This window comes from Camarhynchus parvulus, chromosome 4A, assembly GCF_901933205.1.
Source record: "Camarhynchus parvulus chromosome 4A, STF_HiC, whole genome shotgun sequence".
NCBI classification, from domain to species: Eukaryota; Metazoa; Chordata; class Aves; order Passeriformes; family Thraupidae; genus Camarhynchus; species Camarhynchus parvulus.
In genome coordinates this window covers 16,767,436-16,782,423 of record NC_044600.1, presented here as the reverse complement: position 1 = coordinate 16,782,423, position 14,988 = coordinate 16,767,436, and the positions used below count along the sequence as shown (strand labels likewise).

Sequence of the window (14,988 nt, the reverse complement as noted above, 5' to 3'; positions counted from 1 at the left end):
CAGCCCTGGGAAGGGAAAATTGCATTTTGAACACTGTGCTCACGGCAGGAGGTGGTTCAGAGTCCAGGAGTGGGGTCAGCCTGGGCAAGCAAGAGCTGGAAAAGAAGCACATGCCAGGTGAAACCATGTCCAGGTGATGCCTGACACCTGCAGTGGTCCCTCCAGCAGTTTGCAGAGTTCCTTAAATTCTTTGCCTGTTTCCTGTGTTTCAGTGATCACCTTAATCACAGCTCACTTCTTGCACAAGTTTTATTTATGTGATTCCATTTAGGTGGGACAAAATAGGTGAGGGTGTCTTCAAACACCACCCAGGCATGGAGTAAAAAGGATAATAAGGATGCTAAAAAGGAAGGCAATGTAAACTGGTAACTTTCCATCTCCGTGTATAAGGATTGGAATTGTCACCGGCAGTGGTTGTGCCCCAGGATTAAATCCCTGAGATAGATGGGACTGTTCAAACCCTTTGCTCCTTTCCAGGCTGTCTGCTAACTCCTATAGCTGTCTAAGCATCAGATACCTGAATTTTTGGACCCTTCGGAGCCATAGAGAACAGAAGATTTCAGATGAAGAAGCGAGAGGAAGCCAAAAGAAAATGAGGATTTAAAGAACAGTGCTTGTCAGAGGAGACCAGCAGTGCATCATCACTGCACATCCGCTGCTCCAGTGCCTAGTTTGAGGGAAAACATCATCAGGGAGGTCTCACTCTCACTGCAGAATTCCACAAGGGGTTCAGCTGTCAGTCAGTGCTTAAGGTGTGGAGTGGAATGAGGTTCTTTACTGCCTTGGATACTCTCTCAAAAGCTGGAAGTGTCTCCTGCTTTGCTTTCCTTAGAAGATGGGGGTGATGGTTCCTCTCGGTCAGGGCTCCCTGCCCAGGTGTGTCAGTGAGCAGGGGTTTGCAGGAGGGCCTGTCTGGTGATGTCCACTCTGTTTGCATTTCTGTCTGTAGCCACACTTGTGAGTGTGCTTAAATAATTGTGCAGCATATTTTACAGCTGATTTTAAGCTCAGCATGGCAGTAACAGAGGTGTCCTGCAGCAGAGGAGCTTCAGCAGGCCTTGGCTGTTAAGTAGGCCTGTACAGAAATGCATTTCTCCTCTGCCAAAAGTGGTGTTAAATTGGTGGCTGCTTTATTGGATTGAGTCAGAGGGATCCTCTGTCACTCCATGTGAGCAAGGTGGATGATATCTGGCTGGAATGATTTAATGGATTTACAAAACTGCCTCCATGGAGAACAGCAGTGATGCTTCTGCACTGTGCTGGCTGAGTGGTAACACCCTTTTAGCTTTATAAATAGCAGAGCAGGCAATCCCTGAAGTGTGTGGGCTTGAGGCAGTGCACAAAGTGCCACTGTCACCCTGACCTGCTACCAGAGCACAGCACAGGCACATCCCTTGCTGCAAGGATCACGATGGGGATTTTTCCAGCCAGGAAGGGACTTGAGAGGAGGTGCAGGGGCTGCAGAGAGGATCTGGCATCCCCAAATGAAGCAGCTCCAGGAAATGGGCAGGGCCCCAAGCCTGACAGAGCTCAAGGAGTGTTTGGACAGCACTCTCAGGGATGCACAGGGTGGGATTTTTGGGGTGTCTGTGCAGGGCCAGGACTTGGACTGGTTGATCCCTGTGGGTCCCTTCAGGCTCAGGGTGTTCTGTGACTCTGTGTTTCTGTGATTCTTGTTCTGCCAAGCCCAGGGGCTCCAAGGCCCAGGCCCATTTCTCCCCTCTCTGTCCCACATCTCAAATCTGCAAACTTTGGCTTAAAGTTGGGAGATTTTTAAACCCAGAGAATTTGGGACACTTTCTGTCTGGTTTCTGCATCAATGAAGTTCACTCTGTGACTCACACTCTTTACTTCACACCCAGAGGCTAGACACTTTTTTTTTCCTTTTTTTCCCCCCCCAGAAGAACACATTCTCATATAATTATTGAACTCCCAAAGCTGAGGGCTGAAAATAAACCCCAGCAAGTGTGGCTAGACTCCCAGGGAAGTGACAAGCGTGGCATGACTGTAATCCAGTCTAGTCGTGCAGCCTGTGAGCAGTTAGGGGAGCTCACAGCCCTGGGGAAAGCTGCTCTCCTGGGGTGAAACAGCTCCTTGATACCCTGCTGAGAGTGATGCTGCTCACACGGCCTGCTCCTTGGGGTGGTTTATCCTCAATCTCAATCTCAATGCCAAAACTGTTGCTTTCAGAGTCACTTCAGAGGCACTTTGCAGACAGTGCAGTGCTGCTCCCTTGGCAGAGATCAGTATCTTGTGAGCCATCTGTCCTGTAAGAAACAATGCTGCCTTGTCAGGGAGATGGTGAGAACGATATCCTACACGTTGTAATCTGCGATTTAGCAGCTCCACGCAGACATTCAGGAAAGACTGGCAGCATAAAAAGCACAGCTTTTATCAGGAGTGCACAGATAGGAAGGAGCCCCAAGCAGCCAGGGACGTTCTGCAGGTAGTCCTTGATAGGGAAATGAAGCAATTAGTCAGCTTTCCTCTTTGCGGGTTCAGTGCTCAGCATCCCTGTTATGTGCAGTAAATCACAGTTTTGGTGCGTGGCTGCCATGATCTGACCTTTGGTTTAGGTGGAAGCCAGGAAAGCATAAACCAGGTGTGCAAAGCAGTGTTCAGGGAGAGCAGAGGAGAACTTGGTGGAGTTGTGGGTGAATGAATGTGGGAAATGGATCTGTAGAGAGTTCTCAGGGTCTGACAGAAGGCTCACGTAGTGTACATCCGTATGCAACCTTTGAGATGAGAAATGCTGACTTAGAAATGCCATGGAGAGAGGAATGGAGCTAGAAAAAGTTTCAAAGGATGGCCTTACAAATAAGACCAGGTACTTTGGAGAAACAGAACTATGGAAGGTGCATTGTATTGGGACCCATGAGGAGTAATTTTAGATGATTGGCTTTAAGGTATTTGCAGCATGGTGTGGCTAAAGCTGATAGGCCAAGAAACACTTATAGTGCATTGTAATTAGGAAATAGTTGGCTTCTCGTTGTGATGGCATGAATTATAACATCTGTATTATCTCACCCTTCTCATGACACTCAAAATGCAATAAAAGTTTTCAAACCTCCTCTCAGTTGCCCCACCTCTGGGTCAGAAAAGGGCATTGTCTGACACATGAGGAGGAGAGCTCAGCTCCTGCCCTGCAGGGAGCACACCTTGTCTCCTGCCTCGTTCCTCTGCCAGAGCTGTGACTCTGCTGCCTGGCAGGGGTACCTCAGGGGTGCACCAGGAGGGGACAGAGCTCTGTGGCACCCCAGGAACCCCAGCAGGGAGAATTCCTGACAGGGAGCAGGGCAAGGAGCCTTTACAGAGCCTTGGAAGGGAGAGATCAACACCAAGAGAGAAAAAGAAATCTGGTGGAGACATCTGAGGTAATGACCACCTTGGGGCTGATTTTCATTTAACTGGGAGCTCTCCCTCCCAAGAGAGGTCAGACTGAAAAGGAGAAAGTGAGGCTGTATCTGAGAAAGAAGAGACCTGGGAGGGAGGAGAAAGGAGAAAGGGAGGACAGGACATCTCAAGAGAAAAAGTAATGCCTTGGACTGATCTGTGAATCCAGCAGTCAAGACAGACCCCAGGGGCAAGGTATTTGTTAACTGTTTTCTTTTTAAGGTTTGCAAAACGTTAATATTTTAAGTAGTTTATTCTTCATTAGCATAATTAAGAATACATAAGTCTAAACTCAGTGAAAACAGAATTAACAAATTAGCAGGTGCAGGGATTTGGAAGCAAGGGGTTTGGGAAAACAGAGCTTGTAAATGTCGGCATTAAGTAGAGCAGGGGAATCATGCCAAGCCTTATTTATGGATTTGTGCGTTTCCTTTGCCTGGGCCCACTCCTGCAGCCAAAGGAATGCAGCTCAATTTCAACATGAACCCCCTGCAGTTATACCGTAGCTGAGCCTGAACCCCAGAGCACATAAAATAAAATTCTCCTGAAAAGAAACTGATGAGCCTCACCTCGGATGTCTCTGGAAAGCTGAGGTGTCTTGAATCAACACTTAACTGAACAGGGCAGCAAACTGTAAAATTAAATCCAGGAGAAAATGGGAGAAAATTTTAGAAAACTATCTTGATGAAGGGAAATATGAAAAGAAAAAAGCAGTGGCATTAAGGTATACTGCAGACAAGGCTGGGGGGGGGAAGGCATCCTATGGCCATGTGAGAAGTTCCCCTTAGGAAAAGACCAAGAACTGATTGCCAAGATACTGCCCTGCAGATTTTTCAATGTGTGACAGAGTAGCCCTGTGGGATACTTAAAATAAGGTTTTTCCCTGGTAAAATGGGACATTTCTAGTTTTTATCATCATTTTCACCACTTACTGCACTCCAGATTGCTCTGGCACTGGGCTTGTCTCAACAGGCACCAAAGAACTGTTACACCTGCTAAGCTCTAGGTATAGAATATATGTGTGTGTCTGTATTTATGGGGTATCCTGCCCAGTTACCACTTGCTGTCACAAGGATGAAACAAATAACTTCTGTTCTGCTGCAGATTTCCAGCCCATACAACATGAGGATGAATGCTGTCTGTCCTTTTAAAAGGACTTTCAGGTCTGTGGCTCAAAAGATCAGGGTGTTATTATTGTTGGTAGCCAAAGGGCACAGTGTAAGTATGGCAGAGATCAAGGAATAACTGTGGTTACTCCTACAAATCTCTGACCCAAATCTCTGACTTTACTGGAATGATCTGGAGGTTGAATAAGCAAGTTTTGTAGTGCAGATGTTATTCAGGAACCTTTTAGGGCATTCATGGAAGCAAAAACCTGATTCTGTGCATTCCTTTGCTTAGAAGCAGTGTAACTGTGTTACTCCTCTCCCAAGCTGCTTTATGTCTGTGCAGCACTTTTGGAATCTTTTGGATTTGCCTGCTTAGTACTCTTGAGAACAACGTTTTTCCGCTTAAAATGAATGTGTTTTTACTGCCTGCAGCCTTTCTGTGGGTCTTCAAAAACTGTCCAGTCTGCAGTTCTAGGCTCTTTCGTGAGCTATCTTAATGAACTAGGATTTGGCTCTGCTTCTTTATTTTATCTGCAGACTATTCTGTTTATTATCACTGTCAAGAGGAGCTCACTCACTCCTGCTTTCTATGAAGATTTCTCTTTTCTGGATGGCATTTCCACCTCCCCATGAAGCTGAGGCAGTTATTTTGTCCAGGGACTGTGAAGGATGTGATGACCAGGGCTGACTTGTGCAAAACCATGACTGAGACAAACTGTGGCTGCCCTGTAATTGCAATGCTCGGTCTCCATCCTTCGAAAATCCATTCAGAGGGACCTTTTGCTCGTGGAAATGTTTCTGTTTCTCAGCTCTACAGCCATCTGGGTGGCTCAGACTGTGGGATTGGGTGGTGAGATGTGCCTGAGCTGGGCAGGATCCAGCATGATGAGGAAGCTGCATGGGAAGGGGGCTGAGAGCTGCATTGTGTGCAGCTGCTGGAGGAGACGGAATCTCCCCACACCAAGCTGTGCTGTATTTAATTCAGTCACCTGCTCGAACTACTACAGATAACTGGATTTTTCAGATTTTCCTTCCTCTGTCTGGAAACCTCTCAAAAGAATATTTTTTTTTCTCCTGGGAAGGTTTTAGAACAGAGCAATGTCTGAAAGTTTGTTCCCTTTGCACAGAGTGTAGGCACACAGTGACTGCCAGGCACCAGCACCCTCATGGCAGCAGGGTGAGCTCCTTGCCCACCCAGTGCTCTCTGCTTGCCCCCATTTGTTCAGACAGCTGTGAAAGTGGTGTGTTTGCTCTCCATGGGGCAGATTCCTTGTTTTCCAGTCCCCATTGTTCTACAGATGCAATGAATTTGGCTTTAAATACCTCTGTATTTACCACGGTTTAGAATTTAACTTGGGAAAGAGAATTCACGCGTTTTGCGCTTTTTAATATCCAAAAGGTGCTGCTCGTGAGCATAGTATTGTCTAAAAAAGCCCTTTTTTTGCAACTGGGAAACATTCATTTGAGAATTGAGCGCACAAGTTTGTCTCTTCCTTCCAAGAGCCTCCAGTCAGGTTTGAATGCCAGAAGTGGGAACAAACCCAAAATGGAGCCAGAGGTAGAATTCCTGCAGCACAGGAGCCCTGGAGGCTCAGAGCAGGGCTGCAGGTGATGCTCCGTGTGCTGGGTCTGACTCTGTTTTTACAGGTGTGACAGTGAGAACAGCCCTGCAGAGCTTGTTCAGAAATGGGAACTGATGGCCACTGATAAATCCACTCATTGCCAGATGAGAAAAGGAGCCCAGCCTGTTGCTGTTGGTAGTTCAGAGCTTGCTGCCACTGCCTTTTCCCCTCTCTGGCCATTGTGCCATCATCTGGACTTTCCCCTCCTGCCTGGGTGGGTCACTTGCACTTCCAGCTGGGCTGAGGCAGGTCTGACACTCCTCACTGCTCTCCCCAACACGACGCTCCCAGATTATCCTGCTGATTGCAGGAATGATGAGCCAGAGTGGGAACAAGCAAAAAAAACCAACAAACCCCCCCAATCTCTTGTTTAATAGCTGCAGCAGGCAGAGATTACAAGCAGCAGGCACAGAAGCAGTGGACACAGAGCTGGAGATGATAATGATGCCATGCTACATTAGTGCTGCATTAGCAGATAAGACAACAGGGCAGCGTGCTTGACAGTATTTCTCAGTTCAGTTGACATCTCTTTTTTATGGAAAATGAATACATAGCCCATCTCGAACAAGTAAGGGACAGAGCAGTGACGTCAGACAGACAAAATGAGCTTTCTGTTCTGCCTGCATTTGTAAAGATATGCACTAGGAATATATTCCAGGGCTTATTTTTTTTAATCTTCTCACAATGGTGCATTTTTATTTATTACCACCTGCGTGATGGCTGTGTGGAAAGAAGTGGGAGAATTGCAGATTGTAAATGCTTTATTATAAAAGTAGCTAAAAGCATGTTCTGCAGCCATTCCATCACTAGGAAGTAATTTTAATCATTTTAGTAGCCCAAACTGATTTCTGTTGAGGTAATACTGAAATATTCCATGGCTGGGTCAGTACTTCCCCCTCCTGCCGTATCCCAAAGAGGAGCTTTGCATTTGGCTCTACACCAGAGGCTTTTTCTGTCATCCTTCCCAAAGTTGTGTCTTGCTCTGCAGCTCCTGTACCTCTGCTTCCTCCTCCCAGGTGCAGGGATAACTCCTCTGGCTGCGCTGCAGGGAAATCTGGTTTGCAGCTGGTTTTTATTGCAGAATTACTCTCCCCTTTCCCAGCCCGGCATGGCTGAGGAGCTCAGCTGAAATTTTAGCATCGTTAACACCCCATCAATGCCGTGTGAAACTCGCCCGTGGGCCAGCGCTGGGCAAATATCCATCCCATCCCTGGGGTGGATGAAAACACACAGAACCACCCCTGGACATGCAGGAGGCTTGAGGGAGCCCTGAGCATTTGAGATTTCTGGTCAGCCCAAATTCCCCATCCATGAATTATGCTCTGCCTGGCAGAGGAGATGTAGAGGAGAACATCCTGGTGCAAAGGGAGCTTCTTGCTCATCTTTGAACAGAATGAGGCAGGTGAATCCTCAGTGCCTTGGAAGTGGACACAAAGCTGAAGCTTCCAGCAAGGAGCTTATATTATTTATACATATATATAGACCTATATATCTCATACAGACATATAAAACCACGTATATAAATCCCCATATGGGGTTGCTCATGACTCATCAATTGATTATGCAGCGGAAGAGGCTTCTACCAAAGAGTTGTCCTTTCCAAATCAAACATATATATCTTGGATAATTGTCACCCTCCCCAGGAAGTTAAGATTTGCAGTTGGGACTTGAGTCAAATTGTGACATTTTGCATTGCTGGCAAAGGATCTTCTTCTGGTGGCTGTAAGCTTTGTACTCTGGAGTTTGAGGTTTGTCTTTCTTCACAAACACTTCTGGGTTAGGAGGTTCTGTGCTGGGAATTGATGTGTTCTTACCCAGGCCTGGAGTGAGGATGAGTGAAAAACACTTCATGGGGAATTTTTCTCTGCGTCTTCTGAGGACATATCTCCACTGTGAATCACTGCAGCCTTGCAGTTTTATCACATGTGCTATTAGTGCTCTTCCTTTCTTCATGTTGGGCAGTGAAAGTGGATTACTCATCCCCAATTTTATTAGCTGTCACTTTCTCATTTTTGTGTTGTGCTGTGGCCCTGCAAGTTTTGGACAGCACTTACTCCAGTCAGTGATATATTTTATATAACTTATGAGCTGGATATAAACTTTCTGAGATCATGGGGCTTTAGCTAAAAGGAATTTACACAGCTGTAGAAGCAGAAGGTCACTGCAATTTTTATAATTTTAAAACATGTCTGAGGTCATACATTTATTCAGTCATGGCTCTCTTTGCATTTAAAGGCATCAGGAAAAATTTCTGCTTCTGTGGTGAGAGATCATAAGAGGCAGTGAGACTTAGGGTTGTAATCTGGTTCCCACTGAACTCCATGGAAAAAATCAATTTTCTGGAACAAGGGGGTATCTTTGCAGAAGGAAGGGAATTGCAGAACGTTACAAAGTCAGTTTTATTTCCTCATACTGTGCTCAGCCAGGCATTGTTAGTAAATAAGATCTAGAGCACTTAAAAGAAGGATCCAATCACAAATTCAATTGGTCCATTAACTACATGTAATATTATTTACCTAAGTGGCCCTTCTGGACTATTTCATAGCTCAGGTTGATAACCTTTTTTAAACAGATCAATAGTACTGAGCAGGCAGTGTGTGAGCACCATGGAAGTCAGGCCATTTTCACAGTTACGGGCCGTGATTTCCAGACCTGGAGTCCAGATTTGAATTGCAAAATGAGGAAAATGCTCTCCCCGAAACACTAAAAAGAAGAAAACAGCCTTGGCAAGAAGGATGGGGGGAAGCAGTGGAGCAAGATGCCTTGCAAGGGATCAGTTCTTTGATGGGGCTGATACAGCTGGAAAATGCAGGTGGCTTTTGCAGCACATAAACCCTGCTCAGGTCTGAGAGAAGGTGCAGTGTCTTTCACACACTGAGTTTTGCTGGTTGTCTTGGTTTGGAAAGACGGGAGTCTGCTGAGGAAGGCAGGAGCCTCCCCTGGAATGGAGAATGTAAACCCTCCCCACCCCTCCGAATTGCTATAAATTTTAAATTAAGGGACTCTCAGGCAAAAATATGGGAGCAGGAAATACCCGTTCTTTATTAGAGAAGGAAAAAAAAAAGGATAAAATAAACAATGCAGTAAACTAAAACAACACTGCCAGAGTCAGAACCCAACCTGACAGCCTGTGGGTCAGGGTGCTGGCAGCAGTCCCATTGGAATTGTGGCTCAGCCCTCCTGCAGTGTCAGGGGTGGTTCTGCTGGAGCAGGGATCCTGGAGAAAGGTGCAGTCTCTGCTTCTGAAGATCCAGGGGAAGAGGCAGCTGCTGTTCCTCTGGGGAATCCAGTGGAGAGAAGCGTGCTGGTGTTCCAGAATCTCCAGATTATATCCAGGCAGGAATGCTTGGCTCCTCCCTCTGGGCTCACATCTCCCAATGGGATGCTGTAGTTCTTATCAGCCATGCAGGGACATTCAGTGGCTGTTATCAGCAGCTGTCCCCTCCCGAGGGAGGAGTGAATGTGGGCACTCAAAGAGACAGATAAGGCAAACTGCCCACTTGACAAAAGACAACTCCCATACAGATGGTAATAGAAAACATCTTGCCTTGCAATCTAGAGCACTGGTGTGAGGGAACACGCAGCCATGCTCTGAGCAGCCTGCCAGGTGGGGGGCTTTGCTGGCTGCTCTCAGATGTGATGCAGAGTCCCAGCAAGTGGCAAAGGTCACTCTTTGCTGCTGGTTTCGTGCCCAAAATCAGTGTTTGATCAGTTCCTCAGATGTCAGCTGCTAGCTAAATTCAATACCCCCAGAGTCTTTGTGCCTGCCTTACAGAGGCAGCTCAGCCATCAGGAGCAATGGTGCTTTCCCATCTCTGAATCACCTTTATGATGATGATCAAAGCAAATCAAATCCAGGAAAGTCGTGTTTTATAATGGGCCTGGTGACACATGGCTGTAAACTGGCTCTGGCTGCCTCCCCTCCAGTTCTGCTCATCCCATTTCATCCAGGTCACCCTGACTCCCCTCAGACAGGGCTGTGTGGGAGTGTGTGGTGTGTGTAAAGTGGGAACTGAGGCATGGCTCAACTCCCAACAGACCCTAAAATCCTTTTGTAGTGACAGCTCATGGAATTTTTAGTGGCGAAAGGCCAGAAACTTTCCTTCCTCATACCACGCCAGCTGTTCCTGGGCTAAAACTCTGATTTCTTGTGCCAGGCTGAAAAGGCTTGGAGATTTGGACTAATAATTCAGGGAGAAGGCTGTTTTGTTTCCCAGGATGTATAGCACAGTCCCCCAACTCATTATGGATGGCTTTTCTAGATTAAAAGGAAAGGAAGAGTTGTTTTCTTGGAGAAAATGAAAGAAATCTGGCATCCTACACCATTTATTGACCCCATCTGAGAAGCCTTTAGTTTAAAGCCAACACATGAAGGGCATCTCTGCTGGAGAGAGGTGATAGAGTCCAAACTGAGTGCTAAGTCCTCTGCCTGTATCTTGAATAGTTTGTTATGTTTCTCTCATTATGGTTCTTCTGTTTCTCCCCACCTGTTTGTGGTGCAGGTATCACCACTCCATTAACCAGTCACTGTGTATTGTCTGAGGCATCTGCACTCAGGCATAGGCTGGAAGAATTTTCCTTGCCCCAAATAGTAACCCAAGTAGCAGAAAATGCCTCTCTGGGAGGAGAATTCATATGGAGAACACGTGTTTTCAGGCTCTCTGCACCCATTCCAAAATTTTAGTGTGACTGTGTTTCTATTTTTTGCTACCTTTCAGGAATATCACTGCTGCTTCTCCCTAGGCAGCACCTGTGCCTTGCCTTCCCCTTCTCTTACCTGGATTGCATCAATGTTTTTGTAATTTTGGACTGTTAAGGAGGAGACAGGACCAGTTTGGGAAACACAAGTGTGTAGGGCCCACCAGAACTGTCTGCTGCACCAAGAGATGCTGAGAGGGGACAGCTGAGCAGGGATCTTGTGCTCATTCCTTCCATCTACAGGTGTGGCCGATGCTTTGTTAAATGATTTTGATTGACAAAGACATTGGGTCTGTAAATTGTGCTGGATTTCTGGCTGAGGGGAAGCTCAACAGATAAAGGTTTTGCTGAAATCTTCCATGAACTCCAGGCAGATATTTTTATTATTTTCTTTCAATCCTGCCTGCTATTATTTCCAAACCCAGTCAGCAGCATGTGTTTATCAGGCTATGCAGGTGCTGGCATGAGAGGAATTCAGGAAGATCATTAATTTTGTGAGCCTTTCCTGTTTGGTTTTATTGCAGCTTCCTATATGCTTGAGGTATAACATTATTAGCTTTCTTTGGACTGGGGTTCTACTGGGAGATGAGATCTCCCTGAGGAGTTGAGATATTTGAAGCTTTCTTTTCTTTCTCCAAAACTGTTGGGAAGGAAAGGGATGCAATGCTGGCATGATGTTTTGTAAGGTGACATTTGTTATAACTCATTGCAAATGTTACTACCATCTACAAAACGTCCAATTAAACTAAAGAGCAGTGAAAAATATCCAATTCCACTTTAGCAGCAGCACTTGTTGCCAGAATCCTTCATGGTTTTTGGAGCCAACAGATTCCCCCAGGAGACCTTTACATGGTGACTGCTGTCCTCTGGCACCAGTCCCCCTGGTTGGTGTTCCCTGCTCCCATCAGCCAGACTGTCACACAAGGACACATTTCCCTTCCCATTTGGGTTTCTCCTTACTTTCCCAAAGATCTCTTTGGTCCTTAGTTGTTACCAGACCTGTGCTGCATCCTTCTGTCTCCTGCCAGTGCTTCAGTGGGAATCAGCTGGATCCCAGAGGAATAACGTTTTCAAAAACAAAATTTCAAAATGACCTGCGATCCTTGATGATTTTCAAAGTCAGAGTAGTTGGTTCTACGTGCAGTTTATTGAGGCTTCTGAGTCACTGAGATTCTTCCTTCGTTCTAAAAGCTTTAGTGGCATAATGTTCCTGCAGAAAATCAGCCAATATATTTATGGTTTCTAATCAGATTATGGGTCCTTTTGCCTCCAGTGCCTTTGTGTGTGTCTTGAGGTTGAACCACTGGATTCTGTGGTTCTGCCTGTGCAGAGAGACACATGTGAGCACTGTGCCAGCATCTCTGGGTAAGTAACAAACACAAACTTCTCTGGCACTTGGAGGAGAGCGGGATCCTGAGTGAGCACAGTCCCCGAGGTGCCAAAGCAGCTGGTACAGATCCCTGGCTCCCCAGGAAGTTCTCAGATGCAGCTTTGCTGTCTGCTACAGCCACCCACTGTTCTGCAGTGTCAGCTGGGCTGGAGCTCAGATCCACCCACTCTGGGAAGGCAGAAATTCAGCCGGGCTCTGCGGCTGCCTGGGGTGGCACCTGCAGAGCCCTCTGCACCACCACAGCCTCCTCCTCACCATCCTTCATCAGCACCTCCTTTTCTGCCAGGAAAGGGCACTACAATGGGCCAAAACTCCAGCTAATTGGCTGCAGGAAGCTGTTGAGCAAGGAGCTGGAATAAGTCACCCAATTAGCTATAGCTGCTGGTGGCCCCTGGTGCTGGCCTGGTGTCGTTCATCAATGCCAAGCAGAGGTAGACAAGCCTGGTTCCTTTTTTCCTTACCTGTGAATACGCAGCCTGTGTCTCCTGTGACTCCAATCACCTGCTGGGATGTTTGAGGCATGGGAAGGAACCTCAATTCATTCAGTTTGCTGCACTTTTTCCAAGGCAGGATTTACTTCTCGTTTTCCTAGACCACAAAACAACATCGCTGCTTTGGAGAGCAAGGGTGGGAGCTTTCTACATCAGTCTGTCTTTAGGTCCTATTTATAAATGAGGAGAGTGAGAAAAAATGTTTAAAAACATGCAAGCTTTAAAAATAAAACCATGACCTAGTCGAAGAGTAAACACTAAGGAAAAATAAAAGACTGTTCTAAGAGACGGAAGCAGAGAAGCAGCAGCAAAAATGTTCAAAATGAATCTATTACTGTAAAGAGGAGGCTGTAAATCAGCAGCTCCCATCACTGACACTTCAGAGATGCTGAGGACCTGGCTTAGCAGTGGATAAGGAGGAAATAAAAGGAACTTTGAGTGGTAAATAAAGCAAAGATGAGAAATCCACTATTTGCATGTGATAGATTACCCATAAACATCAAGACGTGCTTCTGACCAGAAAAAAGACATCAATGGCATAGTGTTTAAACAAGATGAAAAATTATACTGAGTTTCTGTCATTGTGAGTGGTGGTGCCACCTTTCTGCTTTCAGGTAGCCCTTTGAGGTGGGGTTGCTCGGGGGGTGTCACGAATACATCTTAAAAAGGGACGGGGAGCTTTTCCCGTGATGGCCCTTTGGAAGTTTGTCCCCTGTGGGGCTGTGCTGTCACTGATGCGTGGTTCTCCTCCCTCACAGGTTGCCTGGTCACTATGAACCATGGCCCAGCTATACTACAAAAAGGTCAACTTCTCCCCGTACCGAGACCGGATCCCACTGCAGATCGTGCGAGCGGAGGCAGAGCTCTCGTCGGAAGAGAAAGCCTACCTCAGTGCTGTGGAGAAGGGGGACTATGCCAGCGTGAAACATGCCCTGCAGGAGGCAGAGATCTACTACAACATCAACATCAACTGCATGGATCCTCTGGGGCGCAGTGCCCTCCTCATAGCCATAGAGAATGAGAACCTGGAGATCATGGAGCTGCTGCTGAGCCACAGCGTCTATGTGGGGGACGCGCTGCTCTACGCCATACGCAAGGAGGTGGTGGGAGCTGTGGAGCTGCTGCTCAATTACAGGAAGCCCAGTGGTGAAAAACAGGTGGGTTGAGTGTTCCTCTTCAGTTTTAAGCTGTTATCCTGCCTCAGGAAAGTGCTGCTGCTCAAAGTCCTTGGTGTTGGTCCGTGGCTTTAAATGCCCAGAGCAGACCCTTGGGTATTGTAAATGAGGGATGCCCTGACAAAGGCAGGAATGATGCATCTGACTCCATATTCTCAGAAGGCTAATTTATTACTGTATTATATTGTATTATATTAAAGAATACTATACTATACTAAAGAATACAGAGGGGATACTTACAAAATGCTAAAAAGATAATAATGAAAACTCGTGACTCTCTCCAGAGTCCTGACACAGCTTGGCGCCGATTGGCCAAAGAGTGAAAACAACTCGCACCAGAATCCAATGGAACAATCACCTGTGGGTAAACAATCTCCAAACACATTCCAAAGAAACAAAACACAGGAGAAGCAAATGAGATAAGAATTGGTTTCCATTTCTCTGAGGCTTCGAAGTTTCCCAGGAGAAAAATCCTGAGCAAAGGGATTTTTCAGAGGATGTGAATGCCACACCTGGGCAGTCCTGTTTGTATGGTAATCTCCAGCCTGAGCAAACATGTTCTGCCTGATTTAAACACTCATTTTTTCCTCTTTCACTCAGTGTTCTTTCCAGCCCCACAGTGTTTGTGGACACACTGATTTATAGGTTGATTTATAGATGAGCACTTTCTAAAGGAATTTGTGGCTCTCTGAAATTATATTACAATCTGTAAATATGAACTATTGCCACGCTGTTGTGCTGATATTAAGTGGAATTGCTTTTCATAAGTAAATCCTGAAAGCACACAAGCTTATTTACAGCTGCAAGCAAGCAAACAGTCTGCTGGGTTTCAGTCCTTTGCTGTAGTGCAGACAGATCATCTTGGTCTCCCTCTCCAGAGAGCTCCAGGGCAGAAATGCTGAGGCAGGACATAACTTACAGCAGTGACTTGTAGGAAGGATCCTGAGCTGCAAAGCCATCTCTGAGTTACATAAGGATCTTATGGAAAAACCACCAAATCTGAATCCTGTCACTTCAAGTGTCAGCTATTGTCACCAACTGTTTTTTTTTTCTGATTTTCTTCTTTTCATTTGTAAGCACTACGGCCAATAACTAGAATAATTCATGTAC

The 14,988-nt window shown here is 46.2% G+C and overlaps 1 protein-coding gene across 1 annotated transcript in view; it reads left to right on the top strand.

Annotated features, from left to right (window-relative positions):
* The window catches only part of TRPC5 (transient receptor potential cation channel subfamily C member 5), a 99,394-nt gene that overhangs the window by 16,895 nt on the left and 67,511 nt on the right, over positions 1 to 14,988 (top strand). Inside the window, exon 2 of the mRNA XM_030967598.1 lies at positions 13,462 to 13,860. Within this exon, the coding sequence (XP_030823458.1) occupies positions 13,483 to 13,860 (378 nt within the window). The 5' untranslated portion in view covers positions 13,462 to 13,482. The remainder of the gene's footprint in view (positions 1 to 13,461; positions 13,861 to 14,988) is intronic.